At 44.0% G+C, this 27237-nt stretch overlaps 1 protein-coding gene across 1 annotated transcript in view; it reads right to left on the reverse strand.

The window, feature by feature from the left end:
* The window catches only part of MAP4K5 (mitogen-activated protein kinase kinase kinase kinase 5), a 171869-nt gene that overhangs the window by 39446 nt on the left and 105186 nt on the right, over positions 1-27237 (reverse strand). Inside the window, exons 9-17 of the mRNA XM_089654856.1 lie at positions 26065-26196; positions 22965-23027; positions 20557-20638; positions 20363-20479; positions 18790-18868; positions 9334-9389; positions 5398-5462; positions 2809-2851; positions 945-1152 (exon numbers count right to left, since the gene is read on the reverse strand). Coding sequence (XP_089510982.1) covers positions 945-1152; positions 2809-2851; positions 5398-5462; positions 9334-9389; positions 18790-18868; positions 20363-20479; positions 20557-20638; positions 22965-23027; positions 26065-26196 — 845 coding nt within the window. The remainder of the gene's footprint in view (positions 1-944; positions 1153-2808; positions 2852-5397; positions 5463-9333; positions 9390-18789; positions 18869-20362; positions 20480-20556; positions 20639-22964; positions 23028-26064; positions 26197-27237) is intronic.

Genomic DNA, 27237 nt, shown 5'->3' on the forward strand with positions numbered 1-27237 from the left:
GGTCAGGTTACTTGAAACTCTATTACTGCACACTAAATGGGCAATTTACAGGTTAGTCTTAAAAGCAATTCTAAAGGTTCTTTTTTTATATAAATATTTTTTTTTTAATTTGTAAAATAACAAGCATGTGTATACTTACCTGCTGTGTGCACAAGTTTTGTACAGAGCAGCCTGGATCCTCCTCTTCTTAAGTCCCCCACAGGCTCTTCTGGCCCCTCCCTCCTGTCTGGTGCCCCCACAGCAAGCAGTTTGCTATGGGGGCACCCGCTGCTCCGCGTCCATTCACACATGGAGCTGGGGCTTGCCCCCCCTCTCATTGACTGGCTGTGACTGACAGCAGCAGGAGCCAATGGTTCCTAATGCTGTCTCTGAGTCAATGAGGAGGGAGAGAGCCACTGCTCTGGTGCACAGCGCTGGATCGAGATGGGGCTCAAGTATAAAAGGGGGCTGGGTGGAAGAGAAGGCTTTTAACCTTAATGCAGATAACACATTAAAGTAAAAAAAAAAAAACTTTGAGGCTTTATAACCAATTTAAAGTGTGCTATCTCAGCCAATGGGGAGGCAGAGACCTGTGACATCAAAGGCTGTCATTCACATTGTTGGATCGCGATGAAGCTCAGGTAAGTATTGAGGGGGCTGGGGGAGCTGCTGCACACAGAAGGTTTTTTACCTTTATGCATAGAATGCATGAAGGTAAAAAAAAACCTTCAGTCTTTACAACCACTTTAAGAACTCTTCTCCATAAGCTGCACCTATGGACACAAAGCCCACTTCCCTTCTCATCCACTGGAAGGACCTGCAGAGTTAGAAAGCTGAAAGAAAAAGCAGGTGTCATGGAGTCAATGATGTCATTTTCAGGCAGCCATGTGGCATAGTGTTAACCCTTTTCTAGCAGGGCTGCAGCGGAGTCTCCGGTCTCCCCACCACTGCTTTGTGCTATTTACCCATCTCAAAGAATTTACTGCTGGTGAGTCCGGGGCTGCTGATGCTGCTAGAAAGCACATTATTGGGAGGTGCCGTATGGCGACCACAACCTGGCGAGCTCTGCCTCCGGTGGAACTGGGAAGCCCTGTTATCGGGTTGATGTTTGATTGTACTGGATCTCTCCTCGTCATCCATATTGTTCTCTGGACAGCTGTTCATCCTCACCGGCTGTAAGATGAAAGGCCAGATGTTAGTTCCTTCATGGCAATGCAAGCAACACACTTCAGGTTCAAAAGATGCAGCAGCTATGCAGATTTACTTTAATGTAATTCTACAAACCCAACCTATATCAAATGCTTCACTTTCTGCAGAGAAATAAAAAGTATCCATACATTAAAAGGTTTTAATTCAATGTACAAGACAGTACTTTAAGCATTTTAAGTATTAATGCTATAACCAAAAAGGCCCAGATTGTGATAACAAATTAGAAAAAAAACTTTAAAACCAAACAGGGCAGATATAAAAACACACATTAAGGCAGCTCTGCAAATATCAATATCCATATACAATTAATGTGTTTTTGCAGCCCCTGTACAGCAGAGCTCAGTTTGGGAAAGGAAGAAGCAGCACAAGGAGCCAATCATGTATGCTGCAGAACTCACACGCTAACAAGAATAAGAAGGGAGAGCGGAGTGAGAGATGAATCCACCTCCTTGTGACAGGAGGAGCAGCAAAGTGACAGAAAGATGAGCTCATCAGCTTGCTGCTTCTCCTTTTACTGCCCAATCACAGGCTGGGAGGGGGGGGGAGGGACAAAAACAGCCATATATCGATCAAAAGTCAGCCAGTTCAGCAGGCACTGGCCACATTTTAATCCATCTATGGGCAGGCTGGTTGTAAAGAAATTAATCTCTCAACTGACTTCTGTACAACCAGCCTGCTGGAAAACTTTTGCTCGATCAGTGCCGCTGGGGATGCTGATGAGTGCATTCTAACAGCAGGGAACTCTCTTTGCTGTCAGAATACAATAGCTCAGTCGAAGGGATTCCCCATCCACCTCGAAATGTGTGGATGGGGGAAACTATTAGTTTTGTTTCATTCAACTCCCTGGTTGAATGAAAAAATATGAATCATGCATGCCCTGCCTAAATGTTGCTTAACTACAGTAGAGAACAATCAGGTCTCCCACCCTGCCAGACACAACTGTACTGTGTGGAAGAGCTGTGTAAATCTCAGGACTAGATAAACACAAATACAAATTCTTTGGCAGATAACACCGCGCCCATATATGCATTTCATAAGTATTTAGTGGTTTGTCTGGGGTTCAGCTTTAACCTGTTTTTTTCGAACGAGACGTACAGCCAAAGCTCTTTTAACTGTACTTTTCCTGTGGATCACAGGAGTGCAGTTGGTTCTGCACTGACCAATTTTCAGCTGACAGTGAGCCAAACCATCACTCAGTTGGTCCAGACTGGGGATAGATCGTGACTTGGGATCCATCCTAGAGTCTGGAGCGGCACCTGGCTCAGCCCCACAGCAAGCAGCGGAGAGCCTGAGCCAGCTGCACCCTCCTCCTCCACAGCCCACCGCTCCAGCGAATGGGGGGGGGGGGGGGCAGAGCAGACAGCGGCGACTGACAGCAGTCACAGCTCTCTGAGGCTATGAGAACTCAGAGAACAGTGGTCATGTGATCGCTGAGTTCCCACAGGGGACCAATGCAGCAAGGGACAGATGCAGCATCCACCAAGGTAAGTATAATTGGCGAAAAAAAAAAAGTCCACACTTGTCTTATCTTTTGCACAGATCTCTGTTTTATGATCACTAAAATTCGACTTTAAATAGCTGACAGCCAGAGCTACGTACAAAAAAAAAAAAAAAAATTACCTTCGGAGGTAGTGGCGGTGGAACAGCTCTTTTCATGGTAGAACTGAAATAAAACACCATAGCAATAAGATACCAATATAAACCATTGGCCTAGAGCAACTAAACCACACAATATTCTATTGACTTTAAAGAGTGAGCAGCTTTTTCACCTTTTACTGTGGGACACTATTGTGACTGTTCAAAGGGAATAGATTATAATGTGCTCATTTTGATAGAATTGCCGAATATTACATACAAGCAAAGTAAAATAAAACACATTTTAGGATTATAAGGTAAACCATTCCCAGATACTTACATAGAAGGGCCGTTAAAATTAAATAGTAGAAAAAAAAAAGTTTCCTGTAAAGAAGAGATCCTAATTACCCTCACTGCTGCTGATCTTCACTTTGTTTAACCATTTGACGCCCGGCCTATGGCCAAATGGCGCCTGCAAAAATGCATTACCTTTCCGGGAGGCCGCCATATGGCAACCTCCCGCACATGCGCAGTTCGCGTGCTTGCAGAGCAGCGGCGCGATCTGTCACCGGCCGTGTACCTCGGACTCGGCCGATGACAGATCTGAGTACCGTCCCCCGTTGCCGGTACCATGTGACTATGTGACCTGCTGTGACCAATCACAGCAGGTCACATGAGAGTTGTATACAATGGATGGCTTCATTCATGCCATCCATTGTATACTAGTGTCTAGCTGTGAATGGTCACAGCTAAATCACATGCACATGTCATGTGACTAGCCGTGGCCAAATCACAGCTAAGCACAAAAAAAAACCCTGAATGAATCGATGTCATCCAGGTAAATGCTTGCTTATAGCAAAGTAATTCTTTGCTATAAGCAAATTGTGTAAAAAAAAAAATACTGATCACTTCCCCAAAGTAGTACAATGTTACTATGGTAACATTGTACTACTTTGGACATAGTGAAATATAAAAAAAAAAATCTTAAAAAAATTTAATAAAAAATAAAAAAAAAAAATAAAAAAAAAAATATATATATTTTTTTTCACACTGTCACCAGTGTCCCTCATCACCGCCATGCCAGTTATATGATGACGCTGTACTGCACTGGTGACAGTATGTAAAAAAAAAAAAAAAATAGTGAAAATAATTTTTTTCATTTTTTCATTTTCCGAAAAATGAAAAAAAAAATACAACTTCAAAAAACTCGCCATGCCTCTTATGAAGTACGTCGGACTGTCTACTTTGCAAAAAGTGGTCATTTGGGGATATCTGTACTATTCTGACATTCTTGGACCTCAAGAAATTGAACCTCAGTACTTCAGGATTGATCAATATTCAGATCTATACCATAGTTTGTGAACTCTATAACTTTCCTACAAACTAAATAATACATCCTAATTTGGGTTATTTTCACCAAAGACATGTAGCAGAATACATCTCGGCCTAAATTTATGAAGAACAATTATTTATTTGCAAACTTTTATAACAGAAACAAAGTGTTTTTTTTCAAAATTTTCAGGCTTTTTTGTTAATTTAGCAAAAAATAAAAACACCAGCGGTGATTAAATACCACCAAAAAAAAAAAAATAGTTGTGTGAAGAAAATGATAAAATTTTAGTTTGGGTACAATGTTGTATGACCGCGCAATTGTCATTCAAAGTGTGAGAGCGCTGAAACCTGAAAACTGTCCTGGGCAGGAAGGGGTAAAACTGCCCGGTATTGAAATGGTTAAGTTAAGATTCTCTGCACACCTAAGCCCTTGAAGACCAGCAAGATGAGCGGCAGGAGAGGTGAGATAGGTAAATATCTCTTTTTTTTCTTGTTACAGGGGAATGGTCTTTTCTACTTTAATTTTGCAACAGGGTCAAAAAGTTAAACCCAATTAAAAAAAAAAAAAAAAAAGTTTTTCATTGCAGCGTCCATTAGATATAGTGGCTGCATTAGCTTTCTTTTTCAGGCTTCTTCCATCATTTTATTTTCTCCTTGATTCCGACAGCAACACACGTCTTGTCCAATGATGACAACACTCACTAGCTGTACTTTGTGTTTGTAGGAGCAATAGTGTTGTCACACTAGGACAGGAAGAGTGGTAAGAATACAGAATGTCTCCCCTCACCATAAAATAGAAGGGATGGTGTTCCCTAGTTCGCAAAGGATTACAAGGACACTGGACTTCTGGCAGGACCAACAGCTATTTTTATATAATTGCTGAATATGTGCTCAGCCTGCAAAAGGAAAACTAATGCGCATCTTAGGACTGGTAAATTGCAATTGTGAATTTTTGTTCGAGGATAGACACTACCTGAAACAAGACATTTGCCTTATTAAAAGGTGCAAGTACAAGGGAAAAAAAACAACCTGTTGATCCTGCCAGAAATGCAGTGTTCATATTACTTCCAGAGATTTGTATTGAAAATGCAAAGCACCTTATTATTGTGTAAACTACAAATCCCAATAGTCAACTCTCTAATGGAGAACAAAATATGTGCATTTACTATTTTTTTCCTAAAAGCAAACATATCCTTTAATGAACTAGGGACTGCAAATGACTCAACAGATCCCCATATTAAGTATCTGGAAAGGGCTTAACCCTGTCTTTGATTACTCCAATAAAGTCATTAATTTTCTTACTCGCTGTTTGCGCCATTGGCAAAAGGGTTCCAGCTATGCGAAAAATCGTTATCCTGACTTCCTCCCTAAAAGGATAGAGAGAGAAAAACAATTTTAAACCTGAATAAAAAAAAAAAAAAAGAAGCTCAAAACACTTAAAACTAATGCATTGGGATATTTAATTCAGATCTTCAGCAAACAAAAGAAATACTAACACGTATCACCCAATGTAAACCTTGCATAGAAGTATAGCAGCAATGCCAAGACATAACTGTAGGGATATTGCACTTATATAAAATGATAAAGACAACAATAACTGATCCCAGCAATCATATTTCTATTGTAGATAAAATGGCTGTCGACAGCCACATACTGCCTTAGCAGCACCAGTACTTTTTGACAGTTCCATTTGTTAGAAAATGAGCCCAAATGTATTCGTAACAAATGAAGCATGAGAGAGAAAAGCTTTAGAAATCAGAAACAAAATGCACTTAGAAGAAAGAATCTGTATATTGAATTGTCATGTCTATAATTCACCAGCAGGTGGTAGCAACACACTGCTGGGACTTTCAATATGACACTGAAGCAGCAAAAGTAATGCTTTGTGGCCTGTTTACGTCACCATGCTAGGGATCCCATACAAACTGAACGGGTTCTAATCGATGCAGGAAAGTATAGTACATGCTGCAAGTTTTTGCTGGTGTGCCAAGGTGCGTTAGGATGCCTTTTATCTGTGATAGGCACTGCATCAGGGAGCTGGTGTGAACTTACAAAGTAAGAATTCTCTGTTCATACCTGCAGAATCAATGAATGTGACAATGGATACAGGAAACTAATTTAAAAGGTGAATGTTCTTTTTGTTCCTGTAATACCTGCTGTAAGATAGAATATCGTCCCAAATGTTTTGCTCTTTTTTGAGAGGTAAAGTAAATGTTTGCTTGAATAAAAGTGGAGTATCTTATGTCAAGGGTCCTGGAAAGGACATTCTCTATGCAGCGCTATAAGTATTCTTATCTTTGGCATTTTCCTCCAATTTATTGCTTTTATTTATAGCAGTGGCCAAGTGGTTAGCACTTCTACCTGGCAGTACTAGAGTTGTTTGTTCGAACCCCAACCATGGCACTACCTGTTTGGAGTTTGCATGTTCTCCCTGTGCATGTGTGGGTTTCCTACAGGCACAGCAGTTTCCTACCCCACTCCAAAGAAATGCTGGAAGGTTAATTGGCTCCTGTCTAAATTGGCCCTAATATGTGCATGTATGAATCGGAGTTAGGGACCTTAGATTGTAAGCTCCTTGAGGGCAGTGAACACACACATATACAATCACCTGCACGGTGTCAGGTATATACAATCAAGCCCCTAGGCATGCAGACTGCTTCTACAAACATTGGTGAAAGAATGGGTCGCTCTCAGGAGCTCAGTGACTCCAAGCGTGGTCCCGTGATAGGTGGTCACCTGTGCAATAAGTCCATCCGTGACATTTCCTGGCTACTAAATATTCCACGCTCAACTGTTAGTGGGATTATAACAAAGTGGAAGCAACTGGGAACAACAGCCACTCAGCCACCAAGTGGTAGGCCACGTCACATGACAGAGTGGGGTCAGCGCATGCTGAAGCGCACAGTGCACAGAAGTGGCCAACTGTCTGCAGAGTCAATAGCTAAAGACCTCCAAACTTGGTGTAGCCTTCAGATGAGCACAACAACTGTGCGTAGAGAGCTTCATGGAATGGGTTTCCATGGCCGAGCAGCTGCATCCAAGCCTTACATCACCAAGTGCAATGTAAAGCGTCGGATGCAGTGGTGTAAAGCACGCCACCACTGGACTCTAGAGCAGTGGAGACGTGTTCTCAGGAGTGACCAATCACGCTTCTCTTGTCTTGTCAATCTGATGGACGTGTCTGGGTTCGGCGGTTGCCAGGAGAACGGTACTTGCCTGACTGCATTGTGCCAAGTGTAAAGTTTGGTGAAGGGGGGATTATGGTGTGGGGTTGTTTTTCAGGGGTAGGGGTTGGGCTTGGCCCCCTAGTTCCAGTAAAGGTAACTCTTAAGGCGTCAGCATACAAAGACATTTTGGACAATTTCATACTCCCAACTTTGTGGGAAGAGTTTGGGGATGGCCCCTTCCTGTTCCAACATGACTGCTCACCAGTGCACAAAGTAAGATACATAAAGACATGGAGGACAGAGTTTGGGGTGGAGGAACTTGACTGTCCTGCACAGAGTCCTGACCTCAACCCCATAGAACACCTTTGGGATGAATTAGAGCGGAGACTGCGAGCCAGGCCTCCTCCCCCGACATCAGTGCCTGACCTCACAAATGTGCTTCTGGAAGAATGGTCCAACCTTCCCATAGACACCCTCCTAAACCTTGTGGACGGCCTTCCCAGAAGAGGTGAAGCTGTTATAGCTGCAAAGGGCGGGGCCAACTCAATATTGAGCCCTACGGACTAAGACAAGGATGCCATTAACGATCATGTGAGTGGAAAGGGAAGTGTCCCGTTCTGCACACTGTGCGCTTCAGCATGCTCTGACCCCGCTCTGTCATGTGACGTGGCCTACCACTTGGTGGCTGAGTTGCTGTTGTTCCCAGTTGCTTCCACTTTGTTATAATCCCACTAACAGTTAAGCGTGGAATATTTAGTAGCCAGGAAATGTCACGGACAAATTTATTCCACAGGTGGCAACCAATCACTATGCTCCTGAGAGCGACCCAATCATTCACAAATGTTTGTAGAAGAAGTCTGCATGCCTAGGTGATGATTTATACACCTGTGGCCATGGAGGGGATTGGAGCACCTGAATCCAATGATTTGGAGGGTGGGGGCCAATACTTTTGGCAATATGGTGCATATACAATTTATATATGTAAATCACGGTGTAAATTGTCAGCACTATGCAAGTGAATGTAATAAAAAAAAAAAAAAAAGTCTACACAACAGTCCAATAGGCCAACAGTCTAGATGTTCAACATCTCACTTTAAAGGATAAGTTCACCTTTGGAACACGTTACATGTTCCACCCGTTTTTAGGGTAGAACATGCAACATGTTCCCATAGCTGCAGCTGCGCCCGCTGCCCCCCACCCCTCTTCCTCCCTCTGACAGATAGTACAGGGAATCTTCTCCCTGTACTATCTGTCAGATTTGAAAACAGCATGGCTGTGCGGGGCTCCACCCACACGGAGTTCTATGAATGAGTGCCTACAAATCCCGGCAGCCTTAGCGGCTCTCGGTTTGTAGTTTTCAATGAACTACCACGGTGCTGTGGAACGCTGTGGTAGTTCATTGAGGTTTCCTGTCAGAATATCTGCTTGACATCCCTTACGGCTTGCAAATATTCTGACAGGTCTGCAGGAGACCTGCATTGCATCAGTGATCTACTGATCGCTGGTGCGATGCTTTACAGGCTTCTTTGGACAAAATTAATAAATGTCCATTTTTTTACCTGCAAAAAAATGTGAATTTATTATTTTTGTCCAAAAGGTGAACTTATCCTTTAAATTATGGCAAAATATGTTGTGGTTAATGTGGAACTAAAGGCAATATATGTACTTCCGCGATGTCGAAAGTCTGTGAGGGGTCCCACACCAGCGCCAGCATCTTCTCCCTGGGTGGTGATGTTTGGGCATCTTCATTGGCTGGCGTGTGATGAAGTAACTCCTGCGCATGTGCAAGAGTAAGTTATCTCGGCACATAGAGACCATGGTGGTGATGTAAGCAGAGCTGCGAAAGCGCAGCTCAGTTTACGCGTCGCAGAAGATTGTGGGCAGGCAGGTAGGCTCTTTCATTGCAGAAGAGACCTTGCAATAAAATTCCTGCATGCTCGCAGTCTGTTAAAAAATGCCTTCAGTTCCGCTTTAAATCGCTCACCTGGACTGGCACATGACGCAGTAAGACCCAGCATTCTCTCAAAGGTATATCCTAAAAGATTACTTATTTTTAGAACAATCAACTCACAATTTCATTGGCTTCGGTCTCCTTCCTGAGTGGTGGTTCAAACTGCAGTTTGTCAACTGGAACAAAATAAAAAAAAACACAGCTTTAGCTACAGACAAGAACTCTGTTACCAGGTCTCAAAATGGTCACTGGGGTAGTAATATTTAACTGGGGAGTAGAAGGCGACATTTAAAACAGGTACTGGTTTTAAAGTGTATACAAATCTAACAAAAACTTCTTTTCTTCGCTCCCTTTTAGGCCTGGTTCACACCAGTGTGCAGAGACCTCAGTTTTTCTGCGTTCTGCAAGGGCACAAAGAAAACAATTCTTCTCTATGTGCCCTGTTCACACCACAGCACTGTTATCAGGTGCAGATTTTTTCCGTGCAGGAATTTTCAACGTGTATAAAACTCACTGAGATGGACATGAAAACTGATGTAAACTTGTGTCTCTGCAAGTGAAATCTGTGCATCAGTTTCCATCAGTTTTTCTGCACATATAGTGGGAACAAGGCCCAAGTCATTTAAATGTTCCACCCATTGGAAACGCTTTATTATATTTGGATATGTTCCAAAAATATATGCCTATTGATCCTGGCAGAAATCTTGTGGGCAGATAATTTCCTATGCTTTCTGCCTGTGCCGACTGTTGTTCATTACATTGTTCTCTGAGGACTACAGAGCCACATCCCTCTATGTTAGGGTGTCTAGGGACAATAAAACGGAGATAGTGTTCCGTAGTCCTATCTGGTTTCTGTTGGCGATGACAAGGCGGCTAAGTGAGAGCTGGCACCCAGGACAGACTGGCAGAAACACCAGGTGAAAACAGAAAAATGCAGCCACCACTTCTAAGGACTGGTAAACTGCAATATAATATATTCCTGATTTGGGGTTTAGACACTCTTTGAGGCTGAACTTCAAGGAAATCAAAAAAATCTCCCTTGCAGCACTTTTTATTACCCCATCTCCCACAGGCTCCCTCTGGGCTATAGGAATGGCATCCACAGCCTACTTTCTGACGTCATCAAGTACAATGCAGGGCCCATAGCCCTGCATTATATGTGAGGATGCTAAAGGGGCAAAGAGAAGATGAGAGCGTTCGCTGCCAGGGAGCTGAGATTAGGTAAGCAAAACTGCCTTTTATCTGTACCCTTCACATAAAGGAGCATTTAACCCTTGCAGCGAGGGGGCAGCACCGCTGCAAGGGAGAATTTTTGCTTTCCCTAGAGCAGCGGTTCTCAACCTGGGGGTCGCGACCCCTTTGGGGGTCGAACGACCATTTCCCAGGGGTCGCCTAAGACCATCGGAAAACACATATTTCCGATGGTCTTAGGAACCGAGACACCGCTGCTGTCTCCGGCGATGTGTGGGCGGGATGATATGCTGCCCCTGTCACCGCCTCCTCACCGCTGATTGGCCACCGGAACTGTAGCTCAGGAGAGGCACACAGGCGGCCAATCACCGGCGAGAAGGTGGAGCTTGGAGAGGAGGAGCCGAGCGGCAGCGCGCGGAGATCGAAGAAGATCGAGGGAGCTGCAGGAACGAGTGAAGAGAGAGGCCAGAGAAGGAAGACAGCTGACAGGTAAGTGCAAATTTTGCTGCTGCAGCCAGGTATGCAGGCTGTAGATGGGAGAGGGAGAGAGCAAGCCCAGGCTGGAGCAGGGGTCAGCAAGGCAAGTATCATTGGTGTCAGTGGGAGGGATAGTGCCCCATCATTTGTGTCACTAATACCAACGATGGGGCACTATTCCTCCCCCCACTGACACCAACGATGGGGCACTATTCCTCCCCTCACTGACACCAACGATGGGGCACTATTCCTCCCCCCACTGACACCAACGATGAGACAGTATTCCTCCCCTCACTGACACCAACGATGGGGCACTATTCCTCCCCTCACTGACACCAACGATGGGGCACTATTCCTCCCCCCACTGACACCAACGATGGGGCACTATTCCTCCCCCCACTGACACCAACGATGGGGCACTATTCCTCCCCCCACTGACACCAACGATGGGGCACTATTCCTCCCCCCACTGACACCAACGATGGGGCACTATTCCTCCCCCCACTGACACCAACGATGGGGCACTATTCCTCCCCCCACTGACACCAACGATGGGGCACTATTCCTCCCCCCACTGACACCAACGATGGGGCACTATTCCTCCCCCCACTGACACCAACGAAGGGGCACTATTCCTCCCCCCACTGACACCAACGATGGGGCACTATTCCTCCCCCCACTGACACCAACGATGGGGCACTATTCCTCCCCCCACTGACACCAACGATGGGGCACTATTCCTCCCCCCACTGACACCAACGATGGGGCACTATTCCTCCCCCCACTGACACCAACGATGGGGCACTATTCCTCCCCCCACTGACACCAACGATGGGGCACTATTCCTCCCCCCACTGACACCAACGATGGGGCACTATTCCTCCCCCCACTGACACCAACGATGGGGCACTATTCCTCCCCCCACTGACACCAACGATGGGGCACTATTCCTCCCACTAACGCCAATGATGGGGCACTATTCCTCCCACTGATACCAATGATGGGGCACTATTCCTCCCACTGACACCAATGATGGGGCACTATTCCTCCCACTCATACCAATGATGGGGCACTATTCCTCCCACTCATACCAATGATGGGGCACTATTCCTCCCACTCATACCAATGATGGGGCACTATTCCTTCCACTGACACCAATGATGGGGCACTATTCCTCCCACTGATACCAATGATGGGGCACTATTCCTCCCACTGACACCAATGATGGGGCACTATTCCTCCCACTCATACCAATGATGGGGTACTATTCCTCCCACTCATACCAATGATGGGGCACTATTCCCCCCACTGACACCAATGATGGGGCACTATTCCCCCCACTGACACCAATGATGGGACACTATTCCTCCCACTGACACCAATGACGGGGCACTATTCCTCCTCCCACTGATACCAATGACGGGGCACTATTCCTCCCACTGACGCCAATGATGGGGCACTATTCCTCCCACTGACGCCAATGATGAGGCACTATTCCTCCCACTGACGCCAATGATTGGGCCCTATTCCTCCCACTGACGCCAATGATTGGGCACTATTCCTCCCACTGACACCAATGATGGAGCACTATTCCTCCCACTGACACCAATGATGGGGCACTATTCCTCCCACTGACACCAATGATGGGGCACTATTCCTCCCACTGACACCAATGATGGGGCACTATTCCTCCCACTGACACCAATGATGGGGCACTATTCCTCCCACTGACACCAATGATGGGGCACTATTCCTCCCACTGACATCAGTGATGGGGCGCTAGTCCTCCCACTGCAAAATTACAGTTATGAAGTAGTAACGAAAATAATTTTATGGTTTGGGGTCACCACAACATGAGGAACTGTATTAAGGGGTCGCGGCATTAGAAAGGTTGAGAACCACTGCCCTAGAGACTTTAAAGTAAAACAATGCCATTCCTCCTGCTATGCCATCTCCTAGATTGTAAGCTTCAAGGATCAGGGCCCTCCTATCCCTCTTGTATTGAACTGTATTGTCTCCCGTTATATTGTAAAGCGCTGAGCAAACGGTCGGCGCTATATAAATCCTGTATAATAATAATAATAGTAGCTGTTCCAGGCTGCTGTCAGCTATCCAACTGTCTCCTGTTAAAGCTCTCTAGCTGTCCCTATAAAGCCTCTTTAGAGGCCTTGTTCACACAGGTGTACTACAGCATACGCTGGTGTGAGGGTCATGTTTTCCTGTCCAGGGATGCAGTGCAGGCAGTCCCATTCATATCCACTGGGATGCAGCGGCTGCACAGACACAGTCGCTGCTCTCAATCTGACATGTTTGTGTCCATGGCTCTGAACTCAGACTGTGTTGGGGGTTACTCACCCAAACCCACACAGATGTCAAATTGGGAGCAGCGGCTGTGCCTGTGCAGTCATTGCGTCCCAACTGACATGAATAGGGCTGTCTCTGACTGGATGTCGCTCCATTTCCTCAAGCTTAACCTCTCCAAAACCGAGCTCCTCATCTTCCCCCCAGCCCACGCCCCCCCCCCCCATCCTATCCATCACTACCAACACCACCACCATCAATCCCGCCCAGCAAGCCAAAGTCCTTGGCGTCATTCTGGACTCAAACCTTTCCTTTCAACCTCATGTCAAATCACTTACAAACACATGCAGGCTCCACCTCCGCAACATCGCCAAGATACGCTCCTTCCTTACACCACTAAACTACTCGTACACTCCCTGATTATCTCACGCCTCGACTACTGCAACTCCCTCCTCACCGGCCTACCCCAGTGCAGGCTATCCCCGCTTCAGACCATCCTGAACTCAGCTGCCAGACTCATCCACCTCACCAACCGCTCCACCTCTGCCACCCCCCTCTGCCTCTCCCTCCACTGGCTCCCGATTGCCCAACGCATCAAATTCAAACTACTAACCCTGACCTACAAAGCCATTCACAACACTGCCCCTAACTACCTCACCAACCTGATTCCCAGGTACCACTCTACCCGTACCCTTCGCTCTTCACAGGAACGCCTATCTTGCCTCCTGGTCTCCTCCTCCCACGCACATCTGCAAGACTTCTCCAGGTCCTCCCCCATCCTCTGGAACTCACTACCCCAATCCATCAGACTGTCACCTTCCCTCCTCACCTTCAGGCGCTCCCTGAAAACCCATCTCTTTAGGGAAGCCTATCCCACCCTCACCTAACTGCCGTTCTCCTTCATTCCTCCTACCACTCCATCCCCCACAGCCATTTCCTCCTGTACCATTACCCCCTCCCTCCTAGATTGTAAGCTCGAAAGAGTAGGGCCCTCTAACCCCTCGTGTGCTGTTTGTTGTTGCTGTACTGTTTCATGTATTGTTCCCCCTCTATTGTACAGCGCTGAGCAAATCCTTAGGCGCTATATAAACTCGATGTAATGTAATGCATGGAAAGCCTGTGCATCCCCATGAGGGAAAACATGGCCCCCGCTTCAGCATATGATATAGTACACTTGTGTTAACAGGACCCAAGGGTAAAGTGGATTTTTTATCTCTCCTTTTCTGATAGGCTGGACCTAATTTTTTTTCTGGCTGAGGAGCTGCTAGAAGCTGTGACATGAGAGAAGGATAAAGACCTTACAACAAGCTCTTTGCATGGGTACTTTTAGATGGGGTAACAAAAAAGTAATGTGATGTCACTTTAAAAAAAAATTTAAAAAAAGAAGGGCGATATAATGGAAAAGCTAAACAAGGAATTGCAATACAGCAAATCTTTTTACCCGATTGCACAGCTTGGGCAACCCTGAAGCATGTAAACCGTTTAATTGTTTAAACTTTTCCTTAAACTGAACAGACTATCTGCTTTTATACTGGAATCTAGAGGAAGTGCATAGGGTGAACTGGGACACTTCTGACAATAGGACACAAAGGAACTGTGTATATAAGACGCATCCAGTGACAGCTGTTGGTGTGTTTAGTTCCTGTTTCAGGAGAGGGGGGAATATGTGAAATACAGGACTTCAAATATCACGGTCCTGCATTCACCGCAACACAATGGTAGCAGAAAAACTGCAAAGGAAGTGTATTAAAAAAAAGTCTAAACACTGCATGTTTGTTAAGCTTTTGTAATTAGGACATGGAGGATTCAGATGCGTTTCCCATTACCTCTGAGAAACAAGATCGTAAGACAAAACAAACAGCTCGGCAAGGGAACCTGTCATTAGGAAATGACGGAAAGCACTGGAACTAGCAGTTACTCACATTATAATTATTCTCCAGAGGCCCCAGGAAGAACCAAATGTAGAGTATCAAGGACTCCACTTTGCGCACAGCCTATCCCCTCCCCCTGCTTGTGCATCCCACAATGCAATGCAGGCACCCAAGTGACATATTGAAATGTTTGTGTGCTACAATACAGATGCAAAACAGATTGGCATGCTACTGGTCATCCTAATGTACTCTGGCAAGCAATTATAACAAGTGACTAGTATTTACCATAATATTGAGGTGCCCATCACCCAGCTATATTAGTACTTCCTAATGACAGGTTCTCTTTAAAAGCAAAAGGTCACCTAGCAGAATTTCAGATTTCAGTGTACAACTCTGAGCCCTGGTTCACACATATGAGATTTGCGTTGCGTTTGGACAGACACTGATTCGCATGACAGGCCACATAGTATACAAAAATAATGAAGATCTCCTGCGCTACTATTACGTGATAAATTAGGTGAGTGGGAGCGGCTAGCACCTAACCATATACCATGTGGAAATAAAAACTAACGAAACCGAAATGATGCAGCGCTACCCTAATAATAATATACAATATGGCAAAAACAAAGTGACATAAATATATATATGTGACAAAAAAAAAAAAAATCAGTGAATTGATCCTCTCTGGGGATCTCAATATAAAGTGACAAAATATATACGTGCCAATAAATCAGTGGATTGATCCGCTCTGGGATCTCAAGTGAAAGAGTATGATCCTACTTTGGCTAGTGGGGGTATTGGTTCCTGGTTTTTTATACCAGGTGTGATCACTTTTTCACTTGAGATCCCAGAGAGGATCAATCCACTGATTTATTGGCACGTATATATATTTTATGTCACTTTATATTGAGATCCCTAGAGAGGATCAATCCACTTACTTATTGGCACGTATATATATTTTATGTCACTTTATATTGTGATCCCTAGAGAGAATCAATCCACTGAATTTTTTTGTCACACACACACACACACACATATATATGTCACTTTGTTTTTGCCATATTGTATTATTTTATTATTAGGGTAGCGCTGCATCATTTTGGTTTCGTTCGTTTTTATTTCCACAAGGCCACATAGTATGTGTTCCTATGGAGGTGGTTCACATGCGATCCAACTGCAGTTTGTGTTTGTCTGCATTTCTAAAAAAACGGTCCTGTGCGAGTTTGGGGTGGTGCGTTCCAAACTCACATGCTATAGAGTATAAAGATTTTTATATTGATGTTCACATATAAGTGTGATTCTGATGTGTTTTCACCATGAAAGGAAGGAAAAAGGAAAGACAGGCAGGATCGAAGAACTCTGAAATACCTAAGGACAATGTAGATCCAAAAACGGAGCACTTGTAAAATCGCATGAAAAACGCGTAGGTGTTCAAACAAACCACGTGTGATTCGCAGGGAAGAATCGCACTTGCAAACCGGAGCGATTTCAGAACGCATATATGTGAGCCAGAGCTGAGTTACTTGTTTGTCTCAGAGACACCCCAACTGAATTCCTAACTGCAACCATTGAAGTGTATTGAAAGCCAATACATTTTTTTTTCCAACAAGAGTAGGGAATGCTTAATACCGGCATCAGCTATTTTTTTGGCCAGATGCGTGCTGTTTGAGATATGTCCCATCATATCTCGTCCCGCAGACGCTATTGGAAGCAGCAATGATTATTGAAGGAAATGTCCTCCCATTGGAGATTTCCCTTTATGCTTGTTGTGAGAGGTAATGGTAACCAGGACAAACAGGGCGAATCTTCCTAATAGAGACTCAGGAATCAAAAAAAAACAAAAAAAAAAAAAAAACAAGGATTCTAATCCATCAACATTCTTGCCTGAAAAGCAAAGAACAGCAAAAACAAAAAAAACATTTTCTACTGCTTGTCAGATTAAGAACAAACCAACGAAGGATTCAGTGACCGAAGAAGAAACCTATTTGGTCAGGTAAATCATGAGGGATTTAAAAAAAAAACAAAACAAACAAACAACCAGACTTAAAAGGCCTCATGCACAGTGGTCCTAAAAAAAATACCTTTTCGGCAATCAGCACCCTCAAGTGCACCCACCCTGAGATGACAACATTTCAGCCCTAGAGGCTACACTACATTGACCTTAAGGTTTTAGCACCCCTGCGGCTACATTCTTTTTTTGGAATATTTCTGTTGTTTACATGGTTTATACTAGTTTGTATATGCTTGAACTCCTGGGCCCCTGTATGGGCAGACTATGAGCCTGTTTATTTTTCGTGCTGGAAAACAATAAAAAGCGTTGAAACAGGAAAACAAAAAAAAAAAAGCCATTTTTACTGTTTATTCTTTTTTTTTTCCAGCCTGTAAAAGTACCTCTGTGTTAGGCTAGGTGTCCATGCACACATAGGCATTTACAGCCACATCATAAGAGGAGCGTTTACACACTAAGAAAAATACCCACTACAGGTGGGTTCAAGAGAGGAGCTGAAGAACAGAAAAACAAAATGACAAACAAATCTACACACTAGCATTTGATTGGTTGAACTGGATGGACTTTTGTCTTTTTTCAGCCAGACTATGTAGATTTGAAAATGAATGCATTGCAAAGGCCAGAATAAATTATTATTCTGGCCAGTGGCATCAATCCATTACAGTGGTTCTAAAGCCTTAAGAATTTTTACCTTAATGCATTCTATGCATTAAGGTAAAAAAAAAAAACAAAGTCTGTGCTGCAGGAACCCCCCCAGCCTACCATATCCCCCCTTTCACTTACCTGAGCCCGATCCAACAATGTGCAGGAAAACAGCAGAGAAAACTTATAATTTTAATAACAAAACCTGAAGTTTTAATGTTACTTTATTGCATTTCAATGACCAGAATACATTAATATTCTGGGCAATGGAATCCATTAATGCTCAAATGCTTGGCGCGCCTAAACTCATGCGCAATATGCAGATTTTTACCATTTTTTGAGACGTTTTTATCTTGCCAGAAAAGGCATTCAGAGGGGATAAACAGATGCCCTGTGTGCATGAGGCCTTAAAACTTACCACTCTCATTTCTGACACAGATGGAACGATTTATCTCCAGACATGTCTGAAATTCCAACATCTAATTATCTCAGTTATGCTTTTTTGGCAATAGTAAAAATGATTAAGTGTATGGATACGGAATGATTCGAAACTAGCAGAAATAAAAAAAAGTGTTGCAAGGATCAGAATAAAACAAACAAAAGTGGAATAAGCATTCACAGCTTAAGGGAGGCTACTAGAGACTACTACAGTGCCAAGGCAGGCAGCCATAGAGCACTATAGTCTCAAAGCATGCAGTCAAAAGACCACCGCGGTTCCATTGCAGGCAGTCAGAGACCACCACAATTTATTGGCAGGTAGCTGTACACCTCCAAAGCTCCAAGGCAGGCAGCTAGAGATCTGCACAGTTCTCAGGCAGGCAGCTACAAACATCCACAGATCCTGGGCAGGCAGCATCTGCAGGACTTACATATAGCAGCACCAACACCACAGAGAATGTCTGAGCTGCTTTGAGGATGTCAACTGGATATTATGTGAGGTTTCTTTTTTGGGTTTATATCTTCCGAATTTTAGTTCTTTTTAATGTCCACGCAGTTGAATCCCAGATGCTCTGCTTTAATCCAGATGTGTCCAATTGCTATAGTAAAGATCTCCTGAAATAAAATAAAGATGGAAATGGAACTTACAGTTAAGCTCTGACGCAGTCCTCTCTGCTCTCACTCCCTTGTTTGTAGAACGGATGGTGTGTCGCACCGCCAAGACTGGCTGCAGGAAAACCACAATGAAAAAGATTACTCCTCCCCATAAGCCAGGCAGGGATTCCCCACTCCAAAACTATTTTAAAAGCTCCTGGCTTTAAACGCCAGCTGCCGGCAAAAAGCACAAGCAATCAGTGCACTATTCACACTACTCAAGAAACATAAATGTGAATTGTGCCTAAGCAGTATTCTCAGTATGTACAATTTGTCTGGAATTCCCCCTGAAAAACATCAGTACACTTCCTGATATGTGAGGGTGCCTAGGCACTCTTGTGCCTCATAACTGTACATCCACAGTGTGAGATCTAACGCATGCTGCCTCTGACTGCTAGATTGGACGATTTGGTGATGTCAGTAATGTACTGCTCATTGTTCTCCTTGCTGGAGACTTTCACATAAGAAGGCAAAACCCTGCCCCTACCAAGATGGCCACCGCCACACAAAGACAAAGTATAGAATAAGGCATGATGAGTCTGGAATGAAAAGACTGGCTTCAGGGAGACCACAGGCAATGCTGTTGACTATTCCCTATCCAGTTTCTCTTAGATACCTAAAGTCTCACAACATTACCTTTACAGTCCTCTTACCTCACACGTTATGATTTATGGCCTGGAAATGGTTTAAAATACCTTTTTTCAGTTAAAATGCTGCTCCCCTTTGGCCCCCACTGCTCTGTTTGGCAGCCTGGAGCAAAGAAATCAACCAGGTTCTTCCTAGTATGGGGAGTATGCAATTCAATCTCGTTTCTCCTACAATATAGTGCTAGTATTTGGGATTTGGTTAATCAGGCACTCAGTTCTGTCACGTGGAGCAGGTACAATCTGGAGCTTACACGGAGCTGACTCTTTGCACAGAGTGGCTGAATGGGGCAGAATGGGAGCAAAGGAACATGTACATATGTGCAGTTAGTGGAACTACCATTAAAGAGGTAGAAGCCGCAAACACCACATCTAAAAAACTTTCTCCCTTCAAGTTAAGAGCATAATGTGCTAGTATGCATCGCAAACTATCAGATTATGGAAGACTTACCTGAAAATGAAGTCCTACAGTGGAGCGTTGTCACAGCTCCCCGGGGCTTCCATCTTCACCTGATCTTCCTTCTAGGTTCGCGGGCTGTGGCCACTTGATGGGCCAAGCCATGGTATAAATCACTCCCATGAATGTACATGGGAGTCTCAGCCACAGCAAGGCTCCCTCAATGGACGGTACGTCGTCCATTGAAAGCCCGGGGCGCATGCGCCAGTGACATCACCGGCACTGTTACAGGAAATAACTCCTAAACAGTGCACATTTATATTTAGAGTACCTACAGGTAAGCCTTATAAAAAGGCTTACCTATAGGTAAAACATAAAAAAAAGACTTTACTACCACTTTAAAGTGAACTGGTCTCTTTGCACTGCATAGGAACAAACACTGAAAACATAACCCTAAATCTTTGACCAATGATGGACAGTCAAAGCTTTAGTGATCCTCATCATGAAGAACGGTTAAGTCACTCACCTCCAGGTCATCCTCATCAGGCTCAAGATAATGGTGGTGATGATCTGGGTTGTTCACCTTGTCAAGAAGCTCCAAAGCCAAAAATCTGGAAAGACCACCTTGTGCCATAAATGTATGCTGGGAAAGAGAAAAAACAGAGATTAGATGGTAAAAGATAGGACAAGCTACACATGGTGCAGCAGATGGGAACTTACTGTTAGCAGTCGCTCCGCTGTTGGTCTTTTCTTTGGATTCTTAGTGAGAGCAACTTTGACAAAGTTATGAAACACTGGAGTCCTACAGAAAAAGAATTAATAATCCTATATGAATATTCAGAAATTCAAAGAAAAAACAAATTCCTAGACTTACAAGGGGATTTAAATTAACAGCCAGAGTTCTAATCCAGGAGGTTAGGATAATCCTTAAAGTGACTCTGTCACTATAATAAATATGCAAAATAAAGTGGCCCCTGCAAGGAAAATATATTTTCCTCCTCTCCTGCTGCAATGCCGCCAAACTCAGATGCATACAGGTCATAAAGTCTGAGTAAGACTGAGTAATACCAGAGCTCCTATTCTGCATAGCTGTGGCTCAGTGACTCAAAGCTGAAACCACTGAATAGTTTTCCTTTATCAAAAAGACAAATGGAGCCTCATGGGAATTGCAACTTCAAAGTGATCAATGGAAATTTTTTCCCTGGGTAATAAAATAGTCCAACTAGGCATTAAAATTGAGATCACAAAAAAAAAAAAAAAAAATGTTGTAAGGACAACAATCCAACAAGCCAAGCAGCCTTCTCAGTTTTAGACTGATAAATCTTTTAAAAGGTTGCACTTAAGAGATTTTAATAGCTTTGGCATGATAGCTTATACATAAAGTTATATAAACAATAACTGGAAAACAAAACAATTATGGGATAAAAAAAAAAAAAGAAAAAAAAAAGAAAAATTGGGAAAATAATAAAATATCAGCATATGTAGAGCGGCACAGTGGCTTATTGGTTAGCACGTCTGCCTTGCACTAAATGGGTCATGGGTTTGATTCCCGACCATGGACTTCTCCAGGTCCTCCCCTATCCTCTGGAACTCACTGCCCCAATCCATCCGACTGTCGCCTTCCCTCCCCACATTCAGGCGCTCCCTCAAAACCCATCTCTTCAGGGAAGCCTACCCCACCCTCACCTAATGGCCCTTCTCCCTCATTCCTCCCACCACTTCATCCCCCTCAGCCACTTCATTCCCCTCAGCCACTTCCTATTGTTCCACTACCCCCTCCCTCCTAGATTGTAAGCTTGAAAGAGTAGGGCCCTCTTACCCCTCGTACGCTGTCTGTTTTTGTTGTACTGTGCCATGTATTGTCCCCCCTATTGTACAGCGCTGAGCAAACCCTTTGGCGCTATATAAACTCGATGTAATAATAATAATGGTGACTCCTGCATGGAGTTTGCATGTTCTCCCTGTGCTTTCGTGGGTTTCCTCCAGGTCTCCGGTTTCCTCCCACACTCCAAAGACATGCTGGTAGGTTAATTGGATCCTGTCTAAATTGGCCCTAATATGTGTATGTATGAGTGTAAGTTAGGGACCTTAGATTGTACGCCCCTTGAGGATTAGGGACTGATGTGAATGTTCAATATATATATGTGTAAAGCGCTGCGTAAATTGACGGCGCTATAGAAGTACCTGAAATAAATAAGTAAATATTCTCAAACAAAGCCAGCTATAATCACAGCACGTAGTTGATGATGGGTTATTTCCTGTTTAAAGGATTTTTAACAATATACATTATTATTCATAATGTGCATATCATAATAGAACGTAAAGCTGAAGTTTATGTATGGCAAATTTTTACGTAACCTCACAACCTCCACCTTGTCCAATCAGAGAACACTTTGCATTTGCTGAAAAAACTCTAAGTGTTATTTGGATGGTGCCCATGCCAAGCAATCCACCTCCTGGGTTCACAGTGCAGCAGGGCATCCACTTAGCTTGGGACCCGGAAGCTAGCGGCAATCAGTATAGTAGCAGTGCTTACCACAGTGATTTCCAAGTTCAACGAGGATCCCACAATTATGGCAGATACACACTTGCTGGACATGCTGGACCAATGCAAATATGTAAAAATTGCCAAACAAACATCAGCTCTAACCAGGGGCGGACTGACAACTCATGGGGCCCCCGGGCAATAGGGGATCATGGGGCCCGTGTCTCAAAAAAGCCTATGAAAAAGGTACCAGGGGCATCTCATGGGGCCCCCTACTGACCCCGGGCCCTCGGGCGGTGTCCGAGTTTCCAAATGGTCAGTCCGCCCCTGGCTCTAACATTACAACTAAAACATTTCAGAGCAACTATATTGAACAACCTATGTATTCCTGAGTATTCCTGAGTTCCTGCAATAACTAATGTCCAACAAGGACCGTGGGAAGCACAAAATAGTAATGGGGCGGGGGTGTAGCTGTCAGCTACACCCTATGCATTAGGGTATCACCAAGACAGGAACTTAGAGGAAATGTCCCCATCAGCAGTACAAATCAATTACAAAATTGACAGAGGTTCTAACTCTTCTCTACTCTATCTAAATTGCGCACACATGGCTGGAAATGGGATTTAAAAAACACCAAACTTACCATCTTAGTTTCTCTTTTAGCTTGGGAGGCTGAAAGTTGCTCTTTGACATTAGAAACAAAGCTCTACAAGAAATAAATATACAAGAATTAAAAAAAGAAAGTAGCACTTTACAAAATTCCTTTATGGAATAAAAATATAGGTTACAGCAATACAGAAAAGAAACTCCCATCCAAAGTCAAGTATACGTTTTGGGTAGGTGGCTGCCTTGCACTCTCAGGGACCCCCAGTGGTGAGATCCCCATTTTCGGTACTGTTTTAGGGGCAGTTCACACCAAAACACGGTGTGGGAAACCTTCATTCTGTGCGCATTTCCCGCTCTGTGCTCAAAACGCACTGCAGCTGCGATCTGCAGTGCTGTCAAAAGCATGTTAATGACACGCCAAGCCCAGGTCACAAACATAGTGGATTTGCCCGCACAGAATCACATGATACAAAAGTACCATGCAATCTGCTTGCATTGAGTTCCCAAAAGTAGCGCTTGCACTAATTTTGGTGCGATGAGATTTCAGCCCATTCAAAAGGAATATGCTGAACTCGCACCTCACTGAACTGCATGTGAATCGCACAGGAACACAAAGCATGTTCCTGTGTGTGAACCAGCCCTCAGGGAACAGAACCCGGATGCCGGCATCGGTAGGAGGAGATGGCCGGGGACACTGCAGGGGGGAAATCGCAGGAGCGCAGGACAAGGTAAGTGAAACAGGGATCCCGGAGCAACGCTGCAGGGTATTCCCGAGTGTAGCTCAGGGTTACCGCTTTTGGTACTGAAAATTTACCCCGAGCTACACTCAGGAATACCGCCAGGGGGGGTTAAAGTGTGCAAGTGTCCCATTGTAGAGATTTCCCATAACTGTCTGTCCCAAAGACAAAGTAATATAAAATCTCTCCAAAATTAGGAAAAATCTTCAGTTAGACACCTGTCACCAGAACAGATGCTCCCAGAGATTCCCCCTCTGTTCCTGCTCTGGTGACAACTGTAAAATGTTGGATTTCCCATCACTTGTTGTCCCAGTGATAATGGTCACCAAAACAAATAAAGTAGTATCTCCCTAGTGGGAACGAAGACCACAACAGAACCCTGACAGGGGTTCTAACGCATCACCAATCTTTTCAAAATTGATACACTTTTGAGCAGAATGTCACACAGCCTTTAGCAGTTCCCATTCCTCAAGGCACGTTGCACTGAGATGTATTAGTTAAAGAAAATCTGTCACTAGTACAAAGACTAATAACTGGTAGGGAGTGATAAATGGCAGCAGAAGATTCTATTACAATAGCATTGCCTTTTCCAAAACCCTTATTGTGCACCCAGTGAGTCCCTGAATAGGGAGAGTGTGCCAAATGTACATACTGACTGTATTCTATTATGCAACACAGGCACCGCAGGTACCTAAACAACAGTATGCAGATTTGGGGTATGAGGTCTTTGGAGAATCCAAGTTATATTACACATCTCCAAGATTTGGTGCGCGTGCAGTTTAAAAATAAGGACATGCATAGGAGAACATGTAATCCAAAGACAAACAAACGAAACCAGCGCTCAAATCCTCATGCAGACCAAAGACAATTCTGAATGCCAAACGAAGAGGTGCTGCCCTTCAAAGTTCGGGGAATCTGGACACTGCTGGACAAAAGCGTGGCGGGATGTGCGAACGCCGTGCTGGATGATCATCATTATATATATTATATATACATATTAAATAGATACTCCATCCATTTAACCACCGCTATCACCATTATGCATCTACATTACACATTGTATATTACAGCATTATTGATGTCTATGGGGAGGGTTTCTATTGAGATGAGGACTCATCTAGAGTCATGTTAACGCTCTTTGGGGGCACATGCGAGTACATTTCTGGTACACTATACAAACTATTTGCTTGCTAGTGTTTTGGTTGGTGACTTATGTGGTCTCTGTGTGTATCTATCTCTCTAGATATCTTTCTATTATCTATCTATAATCTATCTATCTATCTATCTATCATCTATCTATTATCTATCTATCTATCTATCTATCTATTATCTATCTATCTATCTATCTATCTATCTATCTATCTATCTATCTCTAGATATCCATCTATCTATCTTGCATGCACTTTATTGGCCTTTTTGTGCAAATTTTTTTTTTTTGCAGGTCAGCCCTTTCTGTGATTGGGCTGTTGAGTGGGTGGGAGGGCCTTTTTACCCTTCTCTCTGACATTCTTTGGTATATAAGCTTGAGACCAGCATGCATACATTTTAGCTCTGAGGAAGGGGGTTTGTCTCCCGAAACGCGTCAGCTTAGCCCTATCAAGGGCACAGCATTAATGACTGTCTTTGCGGACTACATTTTTTGCTTTAATTTCCTTTGGTTTGTGAGTATACATCTATTTGTCTACACAATAAATACGTGGTGTAGCACGGTAATGCACGATGAGAGTGCGCCCTTGTCTGCTTTTGTCCATAGAAGAACATGTGAGAAGAGGTATGTGCTGTCAGCTCCTGGTGGCTTTTATCACCCCTCATGGTGGTGTGAGAACAGGCCAGTACATGTGAATGGCACAGTGGCACCTGTTCTGCTTCATGGTGCCCCTTTACAATGCATGTATGAGGCTGGCAGGCTTTGAAACCAAAATCTGGGCAATACTAAGCCATGCTAACAAGTGACAGATTCTAAATGCTTTTAGCAGGTTCATTTTAAAAAGACAAAATGCAACACCTGGTAACAAAAATAATCTACAGAAGGCAGTAAGCACAGAGATTAAATCTCGCCCATTTCAGCAGGGACGGTCTCAAGTTTCAATCCATCTACGGGCAGGCTGGTTGTATTAAAGTCGATCCATCAATTAGCTTCAGTACAACCAGCCAGTAAGATTTTTGCATGTGATCGCAGCAGGCGGCTATAGCCACCATCATTGTGTTCTGCCAGCATGGAAGTTTCCCCGCCGGCAGAACACAATAGCGCTGGAGTAGGGATTCCTACAAGGACTGTGTTGATGAGGGAATTGAGCAGTTTTTTTTCCTTGCACCAATGGTGAAAGGAAAGAAAATTGAATAATCTACGGCTTGCTTTAGTAACATGTTCTGACATCTAACACCACAGCCAAAACAGACCTCATTGGATGCAGATCAAACAAAGGTGGCTGCAGCTCTGCAAGTTCTATTGCAGTGATACCAACAGCCCAGATGTCACAGAGCTGGTTGTAACCTCCATTTTTCTCCACGGCTGCCACTTCCGGAGCCATCCTGTGACAGAAAAAGCATGGTCAGACATGTATTGGTATATGCCAAAGTCAAATAATACATTTTCTGGAAAATGACAGCTGAAGAAAGACAAACCTGTATACTGTGAGCTAATATACCTAGTTCTGGTTTATCACTCTCAGATACTGTTCATAAGGCAGACTGGACTTTCCGTTAAAAAAAAAAAAAAAAGTGTTAAGTATTTTTGTTAAAAATAAACTGTATGGCCAAAAGTTTGGGTAGGGGGCCAGGGGAACGCACTTTCCCACTGCTTGTAATAGCAGCTGCTCCGCTTGCTATTACAAGAGAGGAGATTGTTGGCTCTAAAAAAAAACTGTACTGGGATGATACCTGCACCTGTAGGCATCATCCCGGTATAATGGCTCACAGTGGTTAACTGCAATTAAAAAAAAAAAAAAAAAAAAGAAAAAGAAAAACATTTAATATATTGCAGCTTAGCAAATCAGAGGTGATGGCTGTATTAAAGCGGAGTTCCACCTGAAAAAAAATAATAAATAAATAAAAGTTAGCAGCTACAAAAACTGCTGCTGACTTTTAAATTACAAACTTACCTGTCCCTCGGTGTCCTCCCCACGGCTGGTTTCACCGACCATCTTCTCTCCCCGGCACCGGCATCTTCAGTGTGGGCACCCGGCTGTGACAGCTTGCGGCTTCACAGCCGGGTGCCCACTGATCATGTGTGAGAAGCGCTGCACTTTGTGAATGGCTCCGTAGTCTTCTGGGACCTGTCACGTGTCCCAGAAGACTACAGGGAGGGGGGTTTGGAAGACAGCTTAGGCGATCGCAGCGGAAGTGGGAGTGGGTACCTGTCAAATTCGGGTACCCCCTTCCCCCGGCTCCCCAAAGGTGCTAATCCTTAATGGGGAGCAGGGAACAAAGCTTAAAGTGGAACTTCCCCTTTTAGGTGGAGCTCCGCTTTAAATTTTAATTTTTTCAAGCTTTTCCTCCCCTGATGATCTTGCCAGTAAAACATTTCCTATCCTAGATTGACAACACTCAAAATCAGGAAACAATAGGATAGGA

The sequence above is a fragment of the Staurois parvus genome, unplaced genomic scaffold, assembly GCF_062004578.1.
Source record: "Staurois parvus isolate SC_StPar_1 unplaced genomic scaffold, SC_StPar_1.0 ptg000811l, whole genome shotgun sequence".
NCBI classification, from domain to species: domain Eukaryota; kingdom Metazoa; phylum Chordata; class Amphibia; order Anura; family Ranidae; genus Staurois; species Staurois parvus.